This window comes from Hetaerina americana, unplaced genomic scaffold, assembly GCF_022747635.1.
Source record: "Hetaerina americana unplaced genomic scaffold, ioHetAmer1.1.p SCAF_36, whole genome shotgun sequence".
NCBI classification, from domain to species: Eukaryota; Metazoa; Arthropoda; class Insecta; order Odonata; family Calopterygidae; genus Hetaerina; species Hetaerina americana.
This window is the reverse complement of record NW_027286941.1, coordinates 4558727-4581782: the sequence shown is the minus strand read 5'-3', so window position 1 is coordinate 4581782 and position 23056 is coordinate 4558727. Positions and strand designations below refer to the sequence as shown.

General features: G+C 40.8%; 1 protein-coding gene across 6 annotated transcripts in view; it reads left to right on the top strand.

Moving 5' to 3' along the window:
- The window catches only part of Cip4 (formin-binding protein 1-like Cip4), a 221661-nt gene that overhangs the window by 98132 nt on the left and 100473 nt on the right, over positions 1 to 23056 (top strand). For all 6 annotated transcript variants that reach the window (XM_071589329.1, XM_071589328.1, XM_071589325.1 and 3 more), the window contains exon 2: positions 14983 to 15098. In XM_071589329.1, the coding sequence (XP_071445430.1) occupies positions 14983 to 15098 (116 nt within the window). The remainder of the gene's footprint in view (positions 1 to 14982; positions 15099 to 23056) is intronic.

Here is a 23056-nt window from a genome sequence, read left to right as displayed (position 1 = left end):
TGCAGTGGAAAATAGTTACTACCTTTCTTTATTCCATTTACTATGTTTCTATTTTCCTCAAAATATTGGTTGGTTAGTTTAAAAAGGACGTATTTTCCAAGTCTTCCATCTGTATTAACCGTGCTAACTTATGGTAATGTCACAATGGTCGAATGGGTAATCTCACAATTCGCATGGTGTTATCACAATATCATATTTTTTAATAAAATCATGGCTGCTCTTTATAATCTGCAAATTAAGGCAATGGATAGGTTCCTCCTCTGTCATTCAATCCTCTGGCGGCTCGTATTCAGGACGGTGACATGTCTCTGAAATATGGAAAACTCGAAATAAATTGATATTTCACGTATTATTCCAAGATAAAAAACTGACAATCAGATAAATCATTGAGATGAATCATTGATATACCTTAAGCTGTTGAGATTTTTATGGGAAAATCTCAAAATGTGTGCTGAGGACACAAAAGAGAGATGGAATCTGTCCTGGTAATTTGGTGTGACAGATTTAAAATGGGTTGAATATTCCTATCTGAAAGCAGGGAATTGTTGTGTAAAAAAAGGCAAAAGGCCGTCATTCATTTCAGAGTTGTAGCTGTCGTGCATTTGAATTTAAAATATAACCGAGTCAGTCTTGTTCCGTAGTGATGACGAACAATCTCATTAATGCCATTGAGATTTTTGGTTGACTGTCTATGATGCCGTTGAAAGGCATTGTTTTCCAAAAAAGGGAAGCTACTAGGTGGACGTTTTGCCCACTGAACCTCGGTTGCCTTTGGGTCTAATGTTGCATTTGTTGGTCGTTGTCTCCTTGCTAGTGGCCTCCTGTGTCATTTATTCATGTTTTCACGCGCCAGCCTGCCTCCCTCCCGCTTCCCGTTCTCATGTCCTCGCCCGGCCGTGTGTTTTGACGAAGGGCCCACACGCATACATGCATAACACGCGTGCACGTGTGAGATGCTTCAATGTTGGATCCGTGCCAGAGGAAGCTGCCCCTCCCACACTCCCCAGCCCTAAGCACTCCGCTATCTTTCTCCTGCCCCCCCTCCATATCTCCATTTCGCCACGCCGTCCTTCGTCGCCCTCCTCTGCGTGTTTCATTTCGGCGGGACGAGTTGCGAGTGAGAGTGGCAGGGAATGAAAGTGGCCCCTCCCACGTCGCACTCATTTCACTAAGTCTGCGTCCCCGCTTTTATTTTCTCCGAAGCAGAATCGTGTTAAGTCTGGAATCCATCGAAAGCGATTCTGTGCTTGTTTGTCGTTTGCGGAGTTCGAAAGACCTAAAACTCGTCAGAGGGGGGCGTGACGACTCACCAACCGGACTCCACCGGAACATAAAATCGTAAAAAATGCGTCTTCTAGTCATCGTTGAAGCTTATTGCTCGTAGTCTGGGAACGACGCCCCCTCTCTGAAAGCCTTCATTATTTGGTCAATGCTTGTTTGAGTCGCTGATTCAGTGAAAAATAGTCGTAGGGTATATTCCTGTTTTTACTTTGTGACCCCCATCTCTTCAATCAGCCCGCACAGGGAAGCCGTAGAGACGCTTTCAGTGGTCACCATGCTGATTGCAGGATCGCAGTCAATGAGCTCCGTTCCACTCTTCCTGTCTGCCGTCGGTCGTTCTTGATTTGGCGCCAGCGCGGGAGGGAAGTGCGAAATCTTTTGAGACACAGCAGCTAATCGACGAAATTTGGAGACTTCTAAAAGATTTTGGATCCTTTTCAGGATCTGCCATGGCTCCATGTCGAGGTGGAGTGGGATGGACTTCGCATGGAGCTATGACTTTCCTTTCTAGGTTTAGCATCCGGAGAGATCTTATTCTATGCGTGGTAAAAAATAACTGGCTAAATAGTTTTCTATGCGCCAAGGGATACATCTGTTGGCGTAATTTTCTGGCATTGTCTTCGTTGTGATTGCAGTTAGTCATCATCCTCAAACTTCATCTTTAAATTTTCATTTAGTTGTATAAAAATAATGAGAAGAAACTTTTAATAACGTAATCTAGAATCTATCAATGTTTGTATTGGACTATATGTGTGAAATTTATGTCGAGTGGTGTTAGGTATACACATGTCGTACACACAAAACCAGTATCACCCATAATGCATTACTTAATCCGTTGCTTCACTTAATATTGGTGTATATTTATTTGTTGGGCATAAATGATTAAAGAGGTATTCGAAGCCCCTTCCGGGTAACTAAAGTCAGGGGGTGAAACTCCGTCCAATGCCTATTTTTTTCGTGTATTTGATTAAATTTATAATATTTGGGATTTTATGATTTAGTATTGCTCTTCCTTTTCATCAGGGCAACATACGTATGTATGCTGTTCTCATTACTTGCCATAGACAAGTTCCACTGCTCGTGCTGTTTTCTCCTTCGGAATTAATATCGAACTGGCCGAATGACCTATTATGAAATCTTAAAGACTTTGAACTCTTAGGAAAAATTAAGTGAGTTTAAACATGTTTATTTCGCCCCGTGATGTACGAGAACAGTAAGTCACTCGAATTAATGAAGCGCTTCGTCGAATGTTTCGACAGTTGAGCCTTCATTTGAAAGGCACGTCTGCCGCCTTGGTGTTCATGTCGCCGCTCGTCCGCTTCTTTTCGTCCCTGCTCCACTGTCCTCGCTTGCCCCGAGAAGCTGACTCCCTCTCTCGTGCACTTTCTCCGCCAGCCGTCGGACCTCTTGCATCTACTCCCTCCCCTCAGCTTCCTTCACACTCTCGCCCACGGACAATCTCCATGCCGCGCTTGCATTGTTTGTTTGATGATCTCTCTTTCCCTTTGCCATTTTGATCGAGCGCCCTTTTGTTTCCGAGGATGTTGCAGGCATGAAGCGCAAAATCCTCTTCCCTCTTTCGGTGACTAATGGAACTATGAATGCAAGAGAGCAAGGTCTTCTGACATCCCTGCGTCTTTGAAAACTGATTTCACTCCTGTTTTAAATTTAAATTTCGATGCCGATCGAATGCTGTGGGACCACATATTTCTAGGTCCCATTAACTTTTTTAGAGTGAAAAGCAATCCAATATTAAATCGCCGTAGAAAGGACGACTGATTTTGACGGAGAATTGCAAGAATTAAACGGTGGAAAATTGAAAAAAAAGCAAGTTCTTCTCATCACACGTAACATTACGGCTCCAGTTAACTTGTACCATTACGACAAACGGTTGAAATTTGCGTGATAATCTCTCACGTTTCACATTAGAACTTCGCAAGTGTGTGTCACAGTGTGTAAGAAGGGGATTTTTGGATAATGCCATGATTTCTTTCATATAGCCAAATAATCAGACGGGATTTGTGGCGAAAGTGTAACAAAGCAATGCTATGTTTTACTGGTTAGATCTTATTTAGTATATGGCATCCTTAAAATTTTGGATTGATTACTCGACTGGATCATGTGAAGCGAAGAGGAGTTAGAATTGTAAAACATTATTGTGATAACGTTGGTTGCGTATGGTGTATGAATTAAGATTAGAGAGAGAAACTGTAGAATTGAAATATTTAAATTGTCATTTCTCCGGTGAACGATAAGGGTTCAGAATAACATCTAGCCACGGAACTTAAGGAGAAAACAAATATATTTCTACTATGAATCTGGTTTAGTCATCTATCCCATATTTTAATGTCCGTACAAACAACTCCTCGTGTAAGTGTAGGAAAGTATAATACGTTTCGATACCATAATTCAAGTAGGTTGTGATCAAAATGATTTCAATTATTTGAATATTTAACATTTCTAATGGTAACTGACATTACAGCAACACTAAATTTTTATTATCCATGTCCGGTGTGGCATCTCACCCTGCCACACACCCTAGTGGTAGCTTTTAGGGTGTCACATAGGTGTAGATATATGTGCCAATCATTTAAGATTTAGCTCCTTTTCAGCTACCCACCGCAACAGGGAAGATCACTAGCTTGAAGCGCTCAGAAAGTCGGCGTGTGAAACTGTGTTGCGTGCTCTTGACTGCCCTTTGGAAGACATCGTATTATCAAATATTTTTTGGTTTTCTTGATATCTAACCTTGATGTATGTCCTTTTCAATTGCCTCTGTTTAGCAAGTGACCATATATCATCTTCGACTCAGTGATTCAAAATGGCACATATACCCGATACTTCAACAGTTGCGTCCTTGGCTACGTTGATTGTTTACCATCATTTGAACAGATGTAAACACATCCCCAATTGTTATACCGCCGCGACGGTCAAGCAACGCTGTGCAACAGCTGCCCTCTTTATCTAGGGTAGAAGTTAAATAAGATTGATGTGCATGGGTTTCAGGCTATCTTTAGCCTCTTGGTGTACTTGTTCTTTGTGTTAGCGCATCAATGGCCCATTCCAGAGTTAGTGAGTAATCCTTGCTCGCGGAACGTGAACAAAAGAAGATTAATGCACTGGCGATGGAATGTGTTCGCTCTCCCATCCCATTCGTACTCTTTCCTAAGAACCCTTTCATTCCATGGTATCGATGATGTTTTCTCTCAATTTGTGTGAAGATTTCTAAAGACGGATTAGTGAATCATGGTGTCATTGTTTGTTAGCTTAAAAAAATGGCAATGCAAACCGGAATTCTTGCAGTGCTCTCGTCAAATTTCAGGACCTTTATATTATGCCAACACGTAATGGCGATTTCGTCGTTTTATTGGCTGAGGTGTTTATTCATGAGCGCAGTAGAATTCAGAAGGCTTTACCAAGACGCATTCATTTGGGGATATTTCTAAAAGTTTGATAATATTTTCTAAAAGTTTTTAGATAATAGCATAAACGTTATCGATGACAAGGTAGCCAAAGTGCATTTTGTGTAATGTTGGTGTCTTTTTATCTTCATTGCCTCTCAAATATGGCGTACGCAACTCGTAATTGTAATAATTTACCGATGAAGTTCGTTAGAAGTTTCGGTAGGCGAAGGTCGTGAAAGTAGTTCCCCATTGGAGTCGTTTCTAATGACTATCTAGTTTAGCAGTTCTCAAGTAGGGAAATGTACATTCCTTATTTGTTGAATATTGTAATTGGGTAAATGTTATCAATTTTTCGCACGTTTTCTTTAAGACCTCGAGAGATTTGCCAATTAATGAGTTTTCCTGACGATTTTGTTTATATATTCTTTTGGAATACAATAATCTAAGTCCACGTAGATTAGTGTGATAGCCAAAAAATGTTTTTATAATGTGCATCTTAGCGTTTTTACATTATCAGAAGGCTTCACTCGTGATAATATTCTTTATCTCCCTTAAGAAGTATTTTTACTATAACTTGTAAAGGTGGCCTCAATTGATGGTTAAAAACATATTTTAATTTTTCCAGTTGTATTAATTTTTAGCCCCACTGCCATACTTGTTTTAATTAATTTCGGGGTGCAAATCCAGGCTTTAAGGATGTTCCTTTCTTAAAATGCCTTCTCCAGTTAATGAAGTATAAATTAGAAAGTTAGTGAAAATGCTTCGTAAGATGAGGTGAAATTGAGATATTATTTCGACCGATCATTGTCGCCGTCAGAATGACCTTACCATTTTCCCAATACATAGTGTGAAACGTCAATTCTTGTGCAGTGAGGATTACAGGGTGCAAATCTAGAAGCTCCTCATCTTTTATTTTCACCCGATGAAACTCAGCTCATTTTTTTCCAGCTTGAGCAAACGACTACTTTAAGCTTGTTAAACTTCCAGCGAAAGGAAATCGACGGGACTCGACTCCAACCTGCCAAGCACAAATGGCGATGTAACTCCCACACTCTTCATCCTCCAATGGGCGGCACCCCACGGGCTTCTTCGGTGCTCACTGGTTGAGTAACTATCGCAGTAACCTGGTGCTTATGAGTATCGCCGAAGATCTTTACTTAAACGCCTATAACACATACGACCTAGATACAGAAGTTATTGGTAATCGATGCTTCCGTTTTTGACATGTGCTTCTGAAAAATAGGTTTACGTGTACGTGCGCACACTCGAATCGTGCCGAAGAAAAACGAAAGTTAACCGAAAATGCATTACCACAATAAAATATTTCTGAGAATCTCAAGCGGCAACTTTCATTTTCACCAACAACTATTTTTCCAATCCCAAAAATTTTTGTAAATTATTTTGAGCCGTTGAAATTGGTTTTTTTAAAAAGCATACCACCATTGTGTTTTGTTTTCTTCCGTTCCTAAACCAATTCGAAGTTTCCTCACGCGGTGAGCCCTAGGATTCCTTCACGCCCTTTTGTTAAGGTGCGTGATGTCACTCGCTGCCAGCTACGGTATAAAATGAATAACTCCGCGTGCAGAGAGTGCTACCATGGAAGGAGAAATTTGGCAGCTATTTGGCGCATCGAAGTCCCAAGAGCTCTCGGCGATGTGTTCACGTTTTATTTTATTTTTTTGCAAATGGTTTGAAGTTGTTTTCCAGCGTTTCTCGTGCCGCAGGCCGTGCCCAAATCGTCTAGATTTCATTCGACCCAGGAAAATGAATTCCGCCTCCTGTTATTCGTTTGGCTTGGGTTAAAGCGCCCTTCATGCTCAAAATAATACATTCAATGACAAAAAGCACTTAGTTTTTGCTTTCATGGTTCAGGGATCAAAGAAAAATATAAGTTTAGCTAATTTAAACTAGCGCTTTATTTAGTTTTTTAGAAAATAGCTTTAAAATTTCAGTTATAGCAATGCAGCATCATTATTGAGGATTCTTGAATATCTGAGTTATTCTAGAGTTCAATTTCAATGAGCAGGATCTATTAGTATTTTCACATATAGTCCATCAGTTGGGTCAGATCGCAAATCTTACTTGGTTGATTCGTTGTGTTTCTCGCAAAATTTAGACATCCTCCCTAGATTTGCTTGCAATTGCTCCATGTTTATTTTGTGTATATTTTTAAAAATTTTCACTTCACTAAACCAATTTATTTAAATTTCTCTCTGAGTTGACGTAAAATATTTCGCAAGTGTCTGCTGTTGTAAGAAATATATTTTCAAACAGTGCTGGATTTGGTACGGGATAAGCTCTTTCCCATCATCTCAAATTAACGTTTGAGTTGAGATGAGATGCTAGTACAGAGAGTCCTTTGTTCTGCGCATTACTTTTTTTCACGCAACAGATTGCTGTTGTAACGTCCTCATTCAGGCGCAATAGGATATCTGTTACTTATAACGAATGAAAATGTTAAAGATGCCCGCACCAGAGTCATCCGCTTATATGAACGTAAAAGCCTAAATTTCATGGCTGAAAATCATTGACCACGGCTCGAACCCGGATCCCTCGACTTCCGGCCGAGTTTTTTAAAACAATAAAACTCCCGAGGCGTCATGGTAGAGCGTGCATTTCTACAAGCTTTAAATGAACAAGGTGTTGTGACGAATGACCGTGAATACGTACATGGTCACAAGTAGTCGTATGTACGATGATTCATCATAACGTTATGATTCTTTAAAGCCCATAGAAATTCAGGTTGTAATAGTGGTAATCCTTGGTAGTTGAATTGTTGAAAGCACTCGATCAGAACTCAAGGGATCCGGGATCGAGTCGTGGTCAATGCAACTGATTTTTAAACACTGCGGAATTTATGCATTTCTATTACCTAACTTCAATGTTTGATTTTTTTTAATAAGCAGCAGCAGGAACTCCTCCAGATGAGTGAAATCTCGTATGGTTGATCAGCTGCCATCGAATTTGCCGTGAAGAAAGTTTTGTGGAGTAAAATTCCACTTGTTGGCTCCATTGCTGGATTCTCTGAACCCAGCGTAGTCAACCCTGGAATTCGGTATACCTCATTTTTTCTCACTGGTTCCTTCCCCAAATGTTTTTTCCCTCAGGACCATTCCGAAGGGCAAACTATAACCGTCGGTTAAAGAAAGGATTTAGTTTTTTGTTGAGGGTCACCCACAGTTGGCTCTACCCTCAACCATCCTTGGGTATAGTCAGAGTTTGGGCCATAGGAACCGGGAAGGCCCATCTCCATTTTGTGGGTAGAAAAAAAAAGAGGTCAGGCGGTGAAGAAAGCCCTTTCTAAGGGAGAAGATATCGTGGAAAGATGCGGGTTGTGCGAGCACCTGAGGCAATCGGAGCCCTCGCGGGACACATCCGCCCCTCGATCCGGCAGAGTTGAGCGCTGCCGATCAGTCGTGCCAGTTACTTGCGGCGGTGTGAGCAGGCGCATTCAGGTACAGCATCTATTCGCGCAATCAACCGTGCATTTAATAAACAGCGAAAACGAGGGACGATGGCTTTACACGGTAACTTTGAACTTGCAATTCATGTGAGAATTTTGTCCGCAGAGACCAATTGTTTTTACCAAAAAGCGGAATCATGCGCAGCGTTGTTTACATCGTACGAGATATCAACTGCTAATGCAAAATACGGTATCCATCTTGTATACGAATAGTGGCCATAACTGCTGCTGCAGCATTTCCGTTATTTTGAGATTGCAGTAATAACGAATAGACGTTGAAGGAGAAGAACTATTTCGACTAGGGTGTGAATTCGGGGGAAGGGAAGCAAAGGCTTACAAAATAATGAGCTTGAGGAGTTGGCTCAAGCAAAATGTAGAGGCGTTTAGGAATTTAATGAGAATGGCCAGTGCTGGATTAACCACACAAGGGAAATTTAGCTTGTTTTGGTTCCAACTCATTGTGGTTCTTAAGCACCAGTGTGAGTTTGAGCCAAAGTAATATCTCGAGGACAGTTATTTTCGGCTAAATTTGAGGAAGGATATGGTGAGGGGGCATATTTTTCGTACAGTTGTTCGCACATTTGCCCACGCGATTTGTAAGGCGCAACCCATGCCTCTCTAAATGCGCTGTTAAATGCCTCGTGTTAAACCGCCCATCGAGTGTGCAACGAGTGGTGAGTGCATGGGCGTTGGTTGGAGTTGAGGCAGGGAGGGTCGGCGTCGTCTTGGCCCTCTCCCACTCGCAACGCCCCTTTCTTCTTCCTCCTCCTACTCCCACGCCCCAGGGATTTCTCATCCGCGTCTACGACCCCGGGGAGGTTGCGTGCATGAGGGGGCCTACGCTCATAACCACGCCAGCCACCCACTTCCACGCTGGGCCGGATCCGCTTGGACAATTACCTCTGGGTTCATTTTCTCTTGATAGTTAACGCACTTCATCTGAAAGCACGAAAAGAAACATGGCCCATTTCCTGACAAATTATGCTAACTCTTATTCGTCAGCCTCAACAGGGATCCCACCCGAAGTTAAATTTGGACGACACTTTTAAAAAAATGTACTCCGCCTTCATTTGGAAGTCATGAAGTGAATATATATAGTAGAGTCAAGACCGATTGCGAAAAATGTTTTGAAGTAAATAGTGCTTAAGTCGTAATTATCAAAATAAATTTAAGGGTATTGATAAATATACCTAATAAAAATATTTTTTACTACATTTACGTTACTTTGGGTTATTTTGAATTGAAAATTTTGAAGAAAGGACTTTCGTTTCATGTTGTAATTCATTCAGTATACATCCGAAAACCTAGTTCGTTAGTGGTTTTGTCGCCCGAGCCTCTTATCTTTCCTTGTCTAGACTGCCTTGACGGACGCGTCTTTTCCGCTTGGCGGCTAGTTTTCTCTGAGTCTGTATGTATTGTTCGGTCAACACCCCAAGCGAAGGTAAATTATATGACACACTAGGAAACAGTATACTTTCTGGTGTAGTGGTTACGTCGAAAGGTCATCCTGAATCGTTTCCAGAATGTTAAACCTGCATATTGCGCGGCACCTCTCAGGTCATTGTTCCTTGATCAATATTGTTTTTCTGTTTTAAATCAAGAAGTGCGTAAGAAATACAAATAAAACATTGGAATAAGAAAAGTTACATTCCATCGCTGTTTTTTAACCTGTAGATGTGGTATAATGGTACTGGTAGCCTAATTACTCATATGGAATCTTTAATCGGAAGATTGTTTTGCACAGTTGGAGTATGTATCGAAAAACACGAAAATGACTTTACATTCAAATGTATTCCACTATTGAAATATTCACTGTACAGAATTTTTCAGGTAATGTTACAAATTATAGGTAGTCTTTAAAATCAACGAAAACCATGCTGAAGCATTAATTTAGAGGACCAAAGAAGTTAACGTGTTTACTTTCCGGAACAAATCAAAACAGATACCACGAATTAGTTGGAACAGTGCGAAGAACGGGAAATTAGACACAGAACCCGGGATAGCCGCGTATATGGTATATAGTCTTCTACCGTATTTTCAATCTTTGATTATTCAAGGTCACATAGCATATCTAACATATTAGTTGATAATATTTATTTCCCAAAGATATTTAATGGTTGTCGTTATGACGACCTATCCATGCATCACCGTTTTCCGAAACTTCTAGTGTTTAGTTTGAATTCATTTATGAGATTATATATTTTAGATATTGCCATTGAAACCATTAACATTTGGCAGTTGCCTAATGTAATATTTATTCTCTACATAAATAATATTGTGAGCTTTAATAATAATATCCCTTCAAAAACTACAAAGGTTTTTCTCACGAGTTGGAAAAAAAGGTAGAGGAACATAAAGGTGTTGTTTTTACGCGTGTTGTAGCACTTGGCACAAAACGTCTAATGAAGCGTGTTGGATAAGTATAAAAATGTTTCAAATCAAGTAGAGAATCTCTAATTTTTTAGTAGTAGGAAGAGAGACGATAAAAAAATAAAATTTTCTCTTCCCGGTTGCACAAACATCGGAAGGATGAGGGAAGACGGTCGTCGTGGAGTACTGCTCCAAAGGCCTATGGAAGGTCTGTGGTCATTTTTGTACCGCAGCTACCTTTTTATATATTTTTTTAAGTCGCTAACAAAGTTTACTGGGACACTCGTGGAAAATGATTTCATGGTTTTATAAGTTACTTATACGATGTAAGGTAAAATATGGGTTGTTGATAAATAATTTTGCTCTGTTCGACCTGGATTTTGCAATCGCGAGCTCTTAAGACTTAAAAAATCGGTCATTGTGACAAAATATAACCTTTAATTAAAGCATTTCGTGTTCCGATATAGTGTGGCCTTGAACAGTACGTTTTCGGGTGTAAACTCGAGTGCCCTTCGCCTTTATAACAATTCGAGTCCCCCTAGTCTTATGCCATTCGATACAATTGGGGCTCTCACTCCAGTATTCGTAATAAATCTGTAGCATTGTCTTTTCTCTCGATTTAAAACTAAACGTATTGACCCCGCTCGCCTAATCATATTTTTTCGGGTAATGTTTGGTATTTTTGAACATTTTTTTTGTACGTAGATTCAAGATGCCGAGTGTACATTTATTTCATTAATTGTGCGCCTTCATCCTTGGTTTTCCCGTTACCGTCGGAAAATATTTTCCTTATATCTTTACGCAACCGGGTATTTTCGTGTGGTTTAAGTTTCCTGCTACGGTGGTGGCCGTTCATAGCGTTTTAGCATTCTGTTACGTTTTCGACTTCTGCTCGTTTGACTTCGTTAATGTTGTTTCGTTTCCATTTGGCTTATTATCATCGCAAAAGCATGCTTTCGATCGCCTTGTGGGCGCAGTCCACTTTGGAATGTTTTCGTCCTTGATCATGCGTCCATTTTCCTGCTGGAATAAAACCGTTGACCTGTGGGCGGAGGAGAGCGTCACGATATACGCGGTGACGCCTCGGATTTCCCTCGTAGCCGTGATGAAGGTGTAGCGGAGGAAATGTTCGCCTGTATCTCATTCGCGTAATGGAGATCAGGGTGTGGCTGCTGCTGTTCATCCGAACCCGTAAAAAAAGGGTAACCCTATTTCTTTTTGTCGCCATTGTCCTAAGGCCATTATTATTGGATAATTTTCCCCGGCTAAAACTGGAGTACAAGTGCACTCACTAGTGGACTGCATGTAATTGCCTTGTCAGTTAAGTGTCCGCGTCTTCAAATGTAATAATTTGCCGAATGAATCAGGAAACCCATTTAATTTTCCCATTTATTTCGTCAGTATATTCATACGTTGTCGTTTGTTATTGATATTTTTAAAACTTGTTTTTACGTAATTTCTTCTGTAGTTTATATCATATATTAACACGTAGCCCACTATTCTCCCCCATAAAACGATCATAGAGGAAATGCGACCATGAATTCAAATCCAAGTGCCAGTTCAGGACTTATAGTATATAGAAACCTATTGATTAGTTGGTGAACAGATGGTGGACCATGTCTCAATCAGGCATAGCTTCAAAATTATATTACCCTCGTTATTATTTGGGGGTAAAAGACTTATCTTGCACGAAATATAATTTTAGATCTGGAAGATATGTTCCATGCTGTTCACCAGGGAGAGAAAGTGTTCATTATTCCACATATGTTTAGGGCTAATTTGATCTCCCTTCATGTTGTAGGGATCAAAGTAAGGGAAAGTGTCGCATGGAATCTTGCATTAGTTCCACGTGTGTTACTTGTATTCTAAGATTCCCAAGAATGCTTATTTTTGGTAAGAATCAGGTGTTTAAGGTAAAATAAGATTTTTTTAAATCGGAATTACTATAGTTCTAAGAAGTTACTTCTTCGAAACACGGTGTTTGCTCTCCACAAATAATCACGAAGTCTTAGTTCTAATTATGACATATAGAACTATATCAACGGGGTAGAGCAGCCAAGAAGGCATAGTTATGTAATAGGTGATGAAAATCCATTTCTTCAAAATAGGGTATTGGAATTTCCCATGCAGCTGCTTGCTTTTTTTAACACGTTGCAGGTCCTGTTACTGGATGGTCCAATCTAATGTTCTCGTCACCCGGGCGTCCCGTTGTTCCCGATTGACGGCGCAGTTGGCGGCTGTTTTAGCGCTGCAGAGTCGATCGCCAAAATGAAACGATATGAGAGGGAAAGTCATGGTTGTGAAATCGAAAACTTTTTTTTGTGTAGGTGAACCGTATTCGTAAATGTCCCTCAAGTGTAAAGCCCTTGTGAGAGGACGTGGGAGAAGTGAATATTGGTAGGAATACGGTTATAAGAAAGAAAGAAGGGGGTCGCTTCGAGAGAGGCGAGGTGGTAGCCAAGACACGGTGCCAAGTGGGGTGGAGTGTTCTGGAAAGGAAAGTGATGGACGGAAAGGAAGCTTGGACGGGGAGGGAGAGGGGAAAGGGAGTCCATTGGCCGAAAGCAGACGGAGGTGGAAGTTCGTCCAAATTCCCTCTCTCTCCATTTAATTTTGGGCAGCTAAATTTAGAGGTGTATAGGGATGGATATGCAGGAGCAGGTGATTGTGAGCTTTGTTACCTCAGGAAGAAATGATGGGGTATATTTCACGCTTTATTTTTGGAATTCTACATTACGTCAAAGTGATTTCCTCGCAAATAGTCTTGTTTCCTCGTTTGTTGTTGTATTTGTTACAAAGTGGTTATGATCTCAAATATCGCACTCTTTTTGTGCAATCATTTTCTGTTTTATAGTAAGACATTTATTTGACTGGGTGAATTTGGGCGTCACAGTTATTGCGGCATAAGTTCTTGAATCCTTCAGCTAAATTTATTTGTGGTGGGAATACATCATAAGGCCCTATTCAATCATCATCACGCCTCATTCAGGTATCCAAGGGCTTACCTACAGAGCACAATAGTGATACAGCCGGCCGTGTTGTCTTGCTCAGGCATTAGGACTATTCTTCAATTTATATTTCTATACCTGTCTATATTTGTTATATATTCATCTTACGGACACCATCTTCATTGAACTTCACGTCCGCGAAAGCACAATAATTTAATTTTAGACCCTTGTTTTATTTTCTGCCTTATATTCTGATCCATAGTAGTATTAAATGAAAACCTGTAAATGTAACGGTAATGGTGACAATTCATTTTTTTTATTTTCCATAATACCACGTGAAGATATTCCTTTTGTTGAGTTAATCATATGCACTGGTGATTCTCATAATAAACAGTTATGTAAAAAAATTACAATAGTATAAGCATCTGAATATTTTGTCGGCTTCTTCACTCATGTGAATGGGAAACCTGTCTGAAGAGATATCCTCCTTCGCGCGGCCGTTCTTAACTCAAGCGTGTTAGGCTTGACGTTTTTCAGCACGGCCCGACTAGCAGGTTAATGGTTGTTGGAATAATACTTCATGTGGGCTCGACCTAGTGCTTCCGGGCTTCGCTCTCCTGCCCAAAGTCGTGATATGCGGGTCACTTGCGCCAGCGATGTCGGACGCCCGAGGCGGTATTGACTACGTTCCCCTCAATCCCACCCAAGGTAGAAGTTAAGCGTGCTGCTCTGTGAGATTCCGCGTGTGACCTCGAAAACGTGGAGTGAGTGGACGCGCCGCAATCCTAAGGTGTGTTCCCATGACGCCCGGGGGAGTGAAGGGGGGGAGGTGGGGGTGTGGGAAGGGGAAGGGGCGTAGCAATAACGAAGGAATGCCGTTCTCAGGTCTTGAGAGGGAGGTGTGGGCATTGTTGTGGAAGTTTCCCGCTGAATTCGATTAGGCAAATGTTTTGGTTTCGAAAGAAGAACCTGGAGGGACCGTCAAATGCATGTACGAAGACTTGTAGTCTGTTAAGGTGAATGCCATTGCAAGCCAATTGAGGTGCCTCTCTTGGTCTGGAGATAATTTTGGCCTTGAAATTCCATCGTACTCATATTGATGAAATTGAGATGAACTTCGAAACCAGTAGATACGAGACAGTGTCTCAGTTTGCGTGGACGTATCGCGAGAGGCTTTTTCAGACATCGTAAACGAAGTCGCTGAAATGATGTGGTTTTGGAAATCGAATTACTTTGGCATGGCCGATTTTTTTCCAACGGCGATCCGAAGTGCACGTCGGTAATTTTATTTTGTTCGCGTGCGTATTAGTTTTGAGAAATAAGCTTACGCTTAACTGTCTAAATACGACGGCTTGCAGTATGTAATGTGGGTGTAATTAAATTGGAAATGAAGGCACACAATACTCTCTTAAATCGAAAGCATAATTTTTTTGAGTGAGTCATTTTTTTACATTTGGTTGATTTTGTGTGTGACCTGCAATTTTAATGAATTTGTTCGTCTCTTTCTTTTCAACAGGACCAGTATGATAACATAGCAGCACACACCCAGAAAGGAATAGACTTCTTGGAGAAATATGGACACTTCATCAGGGACAGGTGTGCCATTGAAATGGAATATGCTGGAAAGCTCAGGTAATTTTCAATTCTAGAAATTAATTTTTTGTTCCAGCGATCCAAAATATTTCTTTTCAACTTGTTCGTTATACATTGCAGTAGAAATAGATACCTACGGAGAGATTTCTGGAGAGGGAATTTTTCGGTTATCCGAATGACTGGGAACGTTTTTGTGGTAGTTTCAACCGAACTTTCATTCGGAGGACTCAAAAGGAGAACGTCATTTTCATAACTATTCCCGTTACGTACAACTCTGGATGACCTAAATGTTTATTTCATGCTGGGAATGGGAATTTATACAAACCCAAGTCTTACTGGTGAAGAGACGCATGCGAAGGATTATCTCTTTCCAGGGAGGAGACATAAGGGGTTTGTGTTCAACTGTTCTTTTCCCTGTTCTTTGCTCTCTGATCAAATATTAGACATTTCGAATCGTCATTCAGCTGGTGGTGCTGCTTATTTTTATTATTTGACCCGTTTGAAGAACTCTCACAGCTTCCAGGAACAGTTCCCTCCACAGTGCCTGGAAGCGGAATATTCTAACAGTATGCTGAATGAATAAGCAGGAAATGTACACGGCTTGTTAGCCGTTGCCATGATAGGGATAGTGTTGCTGAATGTTTGGGTGAAGTTCACTCTCGAATACACGTTAATGCGGTTGTAATTTCTTATGCCTCTGGCTGAATGTACGACGGATTTTAAGTCAAATGTTTCGATTAACTTCGGCGGCAGGTTCTTATACGAAGAAATTTGTGAAATTATATCGCTGTCATCTCACTCACACAATCAGTCATTCATTGTATGTAATGTGTCCGCTGGTAATTGTTCTCCGAGTGATTGCTGCGGGTGTCTGTCAAGTATTTAATTTTCTATTTTGTTGGGGTGGTAAAATCTTAAATTTTGAAGAACGCGGGTAACCGTTTCTCTGTCGTCTTAGCGGTCATATTCTCGAGGGATGAGTAGTAATTATAATTTAATTTATTGATTGATGGAACACTTAAACAAACACAGCTAAAAGGTCACACGACCCCAGTTTCAGTGCTTTAATGCGAGTAGTGTCATCATCAGATGAAGGAAAGGAGTTGCCGTTTCCTTACCGGCTCCTGAAGGTGATGCCAAATTTAATCTTGTTGTGAAAGACGTGAAGTTTACGTCCAAAAACGTTCGTTCAATAGCAGTAATTAAAGTTAAAGTATATTCAATAATCGTACGGAAGTTTAAAATTGAATCCGTGACCGTCGGATCAGTTGTAAAAACTTCACCCATGTACCAGGCCCAAATTTTATTCCCTGAATTAAAGTAGAAAGTTAACTAGGCGACTTTAATGGTTCTAGAAATTACGGATCCCGGCTATTAATCCGCCCCAATAGACAATGATTTTATATTTGGAATGACCTTGTACAGAAATAGCTGGAAAGAATTAGGGTTTTAATATCCAGTTATTGGTCTCGACTTGCCCTAATCATCATTATCTGTTTTTATATAATGACTTGGTTTTTTGTTAGTCTTTAATTTTTCTAGTTCTCAATATTTGGAAAGCAGGACCAGATTTAATTTCCTTACAAGCGAGTTACGAGTATGCCTAATTATTTTAATTAGATGCACGAATAATAAGTACTTTAGTCCCTACTTTCTATCATTAATTGAGATTTGACAATCTGCGTATTGTTCAGTGGTTGAAGTTATTACTAAAACCTGATGTAATAATTGTTTCCTACCTTTGTATATATATTATTTCCGCTACCCTTGTATTTCAGTGATCGTCTCAGTCCCTTATCCTGAAGTTTGATACAAAAATCCCACAATGAGGGGCACACGAGGAATGAGATAGAAGCCATAATTAAGTGAATTGCTTTCATCCAAAATTCCCGCGATCTAAACTTCAATTAATGTCTGTCTTTACCTCAATCACGTAGTTCCTGAGGTCTATCATGGCTTTTTACAACTTGCAGACTTTCTTATGCCTTACTCCGATTGAGGCTAGAAAAGTTACCTGTGCTTGTTCTTATTCTTCAAAAATGACTTCACCGAAAAAGATCGCAGCGTTTCATTGTTTTCTTCTTTAATTGACCAACAAAGATTCATTTTAGGTCTTTACTATCTGATTTTGATCTTAAAGTTGTTTAATTTTTCACCTCTAAAGAAGTAGATCTAGTTGGAAGAATTTTTCTGTAAAATATACACTGGTTTAGTCGACTTACGCGGGTCGTTCAATAATTCCTCAAAAAATTAGAAAAACAAATTAATGTGTTTTCAAATTAATCTCCTTTTAGCTTGATACTCTTCTCCTAGCGGTTCTCCAACTCTTTTTAGCCGTCCAAAAAGTATGATTTCGCTAGGTCCTCAAAATACGCATCCGTGTTGGCGATGGACCTCCTCTTTCGACGGAAATTGTTTCCAAGGAACTATTTTGTCTAGTTTGGGAGTAAAGACGTCACTGGGGGCAAATTGGTGGATACGGTGGTTGTTGTAATAATTTAAGAACTTACATTCCACAATTTTCGCAGTCTAAACTGCATAGGTACGCACCTGTGGATTTTCTAGAAGGAAGATAATTTTTTTTCCTCGCCAAATGAGAACGTTTTTCTTATAACGACACATAATACTCCTATTTATCGTGTTTCTTTTTTCCAAGTAACCGGTGTTGGTGTTTCCGCGTGCATCCCAAAAACCTGTAGCCTCTTTGTCGGCCGATTTCGCCTTCTTCACCTTATTCGGAGCCGGATCACCCTTAGCAACCCACCGTTTCGACTGTTGTCTCTATGGAGTGTGGTAGTGCATCCGTGTTTTGTTCGCAGTTATGCATCGACGCAGAAGCTCGTCAGGATTGTGATGGAAAAGCGGCAAACCAGCCTCCAAATCGACCACACGATCGCGTTTATTCTCTAATGAAAGCAAACGCAGCACCCATCTTGCCGAAATTTTCTTCACCCCCAAATTTTTGTGCAAAATTGAGAACACTTTGCCTAGTGATATGCCTGTGGCCTCAACTATTTCGTAAACTTTGATTGTTCGAACGCTAAAAACTATATCGTGGATTTTGTTGAAGAATTTCGGGTGAGGTCACTTCCAGTGGACATCCCGAACGTTGTTCATCATTTGTGTATGTGCGGCCATCCTTTAACTCATTTACCCATTTGTAAACAGTCGCAAACACAGGAACAGATGTGCCATGAACTTCATCCAGCTCAGCTTTGATCTCTTTCGGTGAGAAGAATTTAAACAAGAAGTGTGTAATCACCGCACGAAAATCTTTTTTCCATTTTTATAAACAAACAAAAGTTTGTTGCTTCAGTTGACTATGAAAATGAAGCCATATTATGGATATAGTTGAAAATTTTGTCAGCAGTTCAGTGAGATGTGATGCTTACTATTATAAGCAAACCTTTTTGGAAACTACGATCACCATCTCTTGGATTTTTTCAGGATTCATTGAACGACCCGAAAGATCTTCAAATCAGTTAGGAAGTACTGCCAAATATTTTATTAAGAGTAGCTGTGCTTTCTTATAAGGCCTGGGCGATGGATCCCTCTCTGTCTCTCCTCGGCCAAGGAACACGCTTGCGGATTAGGCACTAGTCACACCCGCCGTCTCGCTCGTCCATTCCAATCATCCGCCCGTGCTCCTCCATGCTTTTCTTCCACGGCGACCACGGATGAGGGGGCCTCCCTCCTGCGAGCTTAGCGGGAATTCCATAATTGGGAGATGGGGTTGGCAAAATGCTCGCGCCCGGCGCCACACCCTCCCATTTGGAGTGAAGTGCTTTCTCTAGCACTATCGGAGAGCCCTTCAAAGTCCAGAAGCCTTGGCGCCACGTGGCATGTCTCAAATGGAGTGGTTGTCATTTCTAGGGTCTCGTCTCTTCCCCCGTAAAAACCCTTTCCCCGAGCACCTTTTCTTAACCCGCCCTCGTTAACCTTCTCTCTCCATTCTCCCACCCCCTTGCACACCCCACCAACATATTCTTTCCCAGCCGTCCTCTCCGACTCACACACAAACACTTTTCCACGCACGAGGGAGGAGGTGGCTCTAACCTGTGGATTCAAGGGGGCGGCGCGCCATTTGGCGCCCGCAGAAAAATGTCACTTCTACTCCTCCCCCACTTACACCACTTCCTTCCTCGGAGGTGCCGTTAATAGGAAGGTTGTCCTATTCCTCCTGCTCTTTGGTTACCGCTGAAAGAACTGGCTCTCGCCAACGTAAGATCGTGCGCGCCAACTAATTATATTTACTGTGTACGCATTTTTGGCATGTGTATTTTGTAAATGCTGTAGAATTGAGAAGAACGGTTCAGGCGCCAAAGGTGCAAAGCAAGCAAAACATTTTGGAAGGTAATGAATGAAAGATATTTTGAGAATTCTGAGTTAAGGTCGCACAAAATATGAAAAAAAGATTTTAATGGTTTCCCGAGTGTGGTGAGTCTTGGTATACACAACCGTGAGTCGTTTTTAGTTACTGTTTACAAAGATATTTTTATAATATCTTCCTGATAATATTTGCTTCATTATTTCTATCTAGTCATCTAACTAGATAAAATATGTGTTAATTAAGTATATATAAATGCATATTACATTTAAAATGGTTGAGATTTTGGTACAACCGTGTTTCAATTGTCTACAAGGTAAGGAAAAATGCTTGTCACGAAAGAAAGCATCATCTGATCAAATGGGAGTTAATCGGTCAAATTGGCACCCGGTTCCCAACGCGTTCCCGTAAAAAGCGTCAATCCTCGCCACCGCTTAGGCTGTCTATCTAGAAGGGAGGAGGAGCTGTTACCGTGCGGTATCATTTCTTCCCGGACAGAATCTCTGTTCGGTACACGTGGGCCCTTCAGAGGTGGCGTTCATTAGCGGTGATTGGCATATATCTGGGGCCTGATGCACTGTAATTTTTTTTTGTTATAAAATCTGCCTCATATTTGTCCCTAGAATCCACTGAGTGTGGTAGTGCGACAGCCTTGATGTGTTGCAGGAAACATTCAGTAATCAAGACGATCAATATCTATTATCGTGATTACTCAGAATTGTAATGTCCTTCATATGCCTGACAAGTATTTATGATTATAAACGAACCTTGTTTTTTCGTAGAATGGAAGGAAATGCTACGCATAATCGAATAGGTAAGGTAATTAGTCTGGTGATCAAGGCATCGTGAGAACTGTGGTACTCCAGTGGTATTCAGCTGTTAACTTTCTCCCACGGTTGCTGTCATTTCTCAACATTTACTATTCCTGAAAAAATCCTATGAATGGCGATGCCAGTAGCTGAATTCGACGCCACGCCCTTAGAAAGACAGCGAGCTCATTTACCTCATTGCTAGCAGAGTTGGTTAATATTTTACAGAAATCAGTGACCGCAAAAGAAAGTAATGATAAAATAAAGTGATCAGTGCAGTACGGAATCAAAAGGCTGGTATTCGGAAGCATGAAAAAAATCGCTGAAGTGTTAACCGTGTTTTCTGAAGTGCTCTGGTACCCTCGGAACTTCCAACTTTTCGAATGTGTTTCAGTGTCATTAATTCAATCAGAAGGAAACTGAGGTTCAATATTCCTCCTGTGACTCCAGTGAGTAGGGCTGTGCTCTCATTGGGATAGACTTCGCGTACCCAATTTTCGATTCCCCCCCCAGCCCCACTCCCTAACCCCTTGCGCCATTGGAAGGCGGAGGTGGGGGGATGGGGCGCGGAAGCTTCAGCGGCGCAGTTTCGTGCTTCTTCGGCACTTTCTCTACGGTTGTGGCGGGAAACGGGGGAGGTGGGAGCGAGGGAGGAAGGAAGGGAAAGGCAGGGATGTGGAGATGGCAATCTGAGGAAGCGAGAGCGGACACTGGAAACGGTCGGCGACACACTTTTTTTAGGCAACCAACCAATCCGTGCCGATAGATCATCTCGGTGTGACGTAAGAGTCATTCTAGCCATTGTAAATATGCCCAAGTGAGTGATTGTTTTAATATTGTGGCAGCATTCTTCTGCTAAGGGGTTGAGAGCATTGCTGAGCGCATTGGAAAGTCAGTGCGATAGGTATGGGATGAGAATAAATGTAAACAAAACAAAGGCCATGTCGTTTTCGAGAAAGAGAAAAGCTTAGTTAAATTTTAAAATATGAGTTAATAACCTAGAGCTGGTGGTTAACTATCTCCCAAGTGTTTTGGACCAAAATGGTCAAAGTAGTAGGGACATAAGGAGAAGAATTACATTTGGCCAAGAATCTTTCTTAAGGAGGAAATTGATGACTGGGACGTTGAGTAAGGATATTAAGAAACGGCTACTCAAAACTTTGATATGGAGCGTGGTTTTGTACGGCGCGGAAACATGGCCATTGAAGCAAGATGGCAGGCGTAGATTGGAGGCTTTTGAAATGTTGTTGCGGAGAAGTATGAGGAAGGTGAAATGGCCGGAAAGGAAACCGAACGAGAAAGTGCATGGTGGGGGAGGAGGTAGGTAATATTGGCAGAAATCCAAAGGAGGCAGGAACGATGGATGCCGAGCATTTTGATTGGCAATGGGATGTTAAAATCCCTGATGGGTGGGAGAGCGGTAGGAAAGCGGGGGGAAAGGGATACGATAGGCATGCTGGACGGAACGAAGGGAGGAAGTACTCGTATGCGGAATTGAAGAGGAGCTTATTGTAGTGTTGAATGTCCGGTTGTTTTGTTGGGAGAGGCAGGTGAATGTATCGCTGTACCGTCAGTAGGCTGTGTCCATCCGAAACGTACCATAACCATTGGAATACTAATAATAATAATGCAGTGTAATGATTCTTTGTTTTGACTGAAATCAATTTCAAGTGAAAATTTCGGGAATTTTTTAAATCCTGCAATATATTTAGATTTCTGTATTACAGTGATCTAGGTAAGGGCTTTCTCATCAAAATGTTATTGTTCGTTATACCTGTAATTGTGAAGTGTTTAGAACAGATGAATAAATATATATATTTTAAATTGAAGTAGCATCATTTGAAACAATTATCTTCCATCTTCTTGGTCAGGTATGATAAATTCTAATTCACTTTCCCAATTTTTCTAAGAGTTATTTCATCCCTACTGCATGGCATATGGGTAGAGTTTTAAATATTTTTGCGTGGTGATTCATAGAGTATAGGACAACCCATATATAGCCAATACAATTTTTGTCTGTCAAAGGGTCGTGTCATAATATAGAGCCACCAAACTGGAGACCTTCCAATTTGAAAAAAAATAAACCATATTGTTTGATGACATCTTTTTATCCACCGCTGGCATAATACGCACTCAACGCCTGTCCGCGAATTCACCCTCTGCAGTACAGCCCTAAACCTCATTTAGATTACGTTCATTTCGTCTCAATTCTTCCTCTTTCTTGTCAAGGAATTTTTTGTGGAAAATAAAGCAGAATCGGGATTAAGCCGAAAATATCTGCCCCAAGCTGTAAGAATCTGTTTCTGTCTGTTTTCAAAAAAGCGACTCTTTAGCATCCATAATTAAATCAGAAGGAAATTGAATTTTATCTGGATGAACTATTATAACTTAATTATAAAATTGTTGTTGTGCCTCTGTTATTTATAATTTTGCATTACTTTTTCAATTCCGAGTCAATAATGTCTCCTATGGAATAGAGATGTGGTGCTAAGCAAGGGAAGAGAAAAAATTGTTTTAAGCTGGAAAAGTAGTTGCTGCAGGGATTAAAAGGCAATGAAATATTGATGTATGTGATGTAGGAAAGGTTGTTGGGTAAGCAAGACAGAGATGAGAAAGTAATAAACATTAAGGTAGGGAGAAGTCGAGGTGAAAAATATGTTGAGTTGAAAAATTGCTAATTGTTGAGCAATATACTGTCAGAGTACTTACGGTAATGGCTTGTTCGTGTATAGCGCTTAGTAGCTGAGAGAATCAAGTTGGTGTAATAGCTTTCCCCTGAAAGCCATGCCTCTTTTCTGTAGTATGTCAGTACTAATAATAATGTCATCCTTAAAACTGCATAGTTCCTTTACTTCCTACGC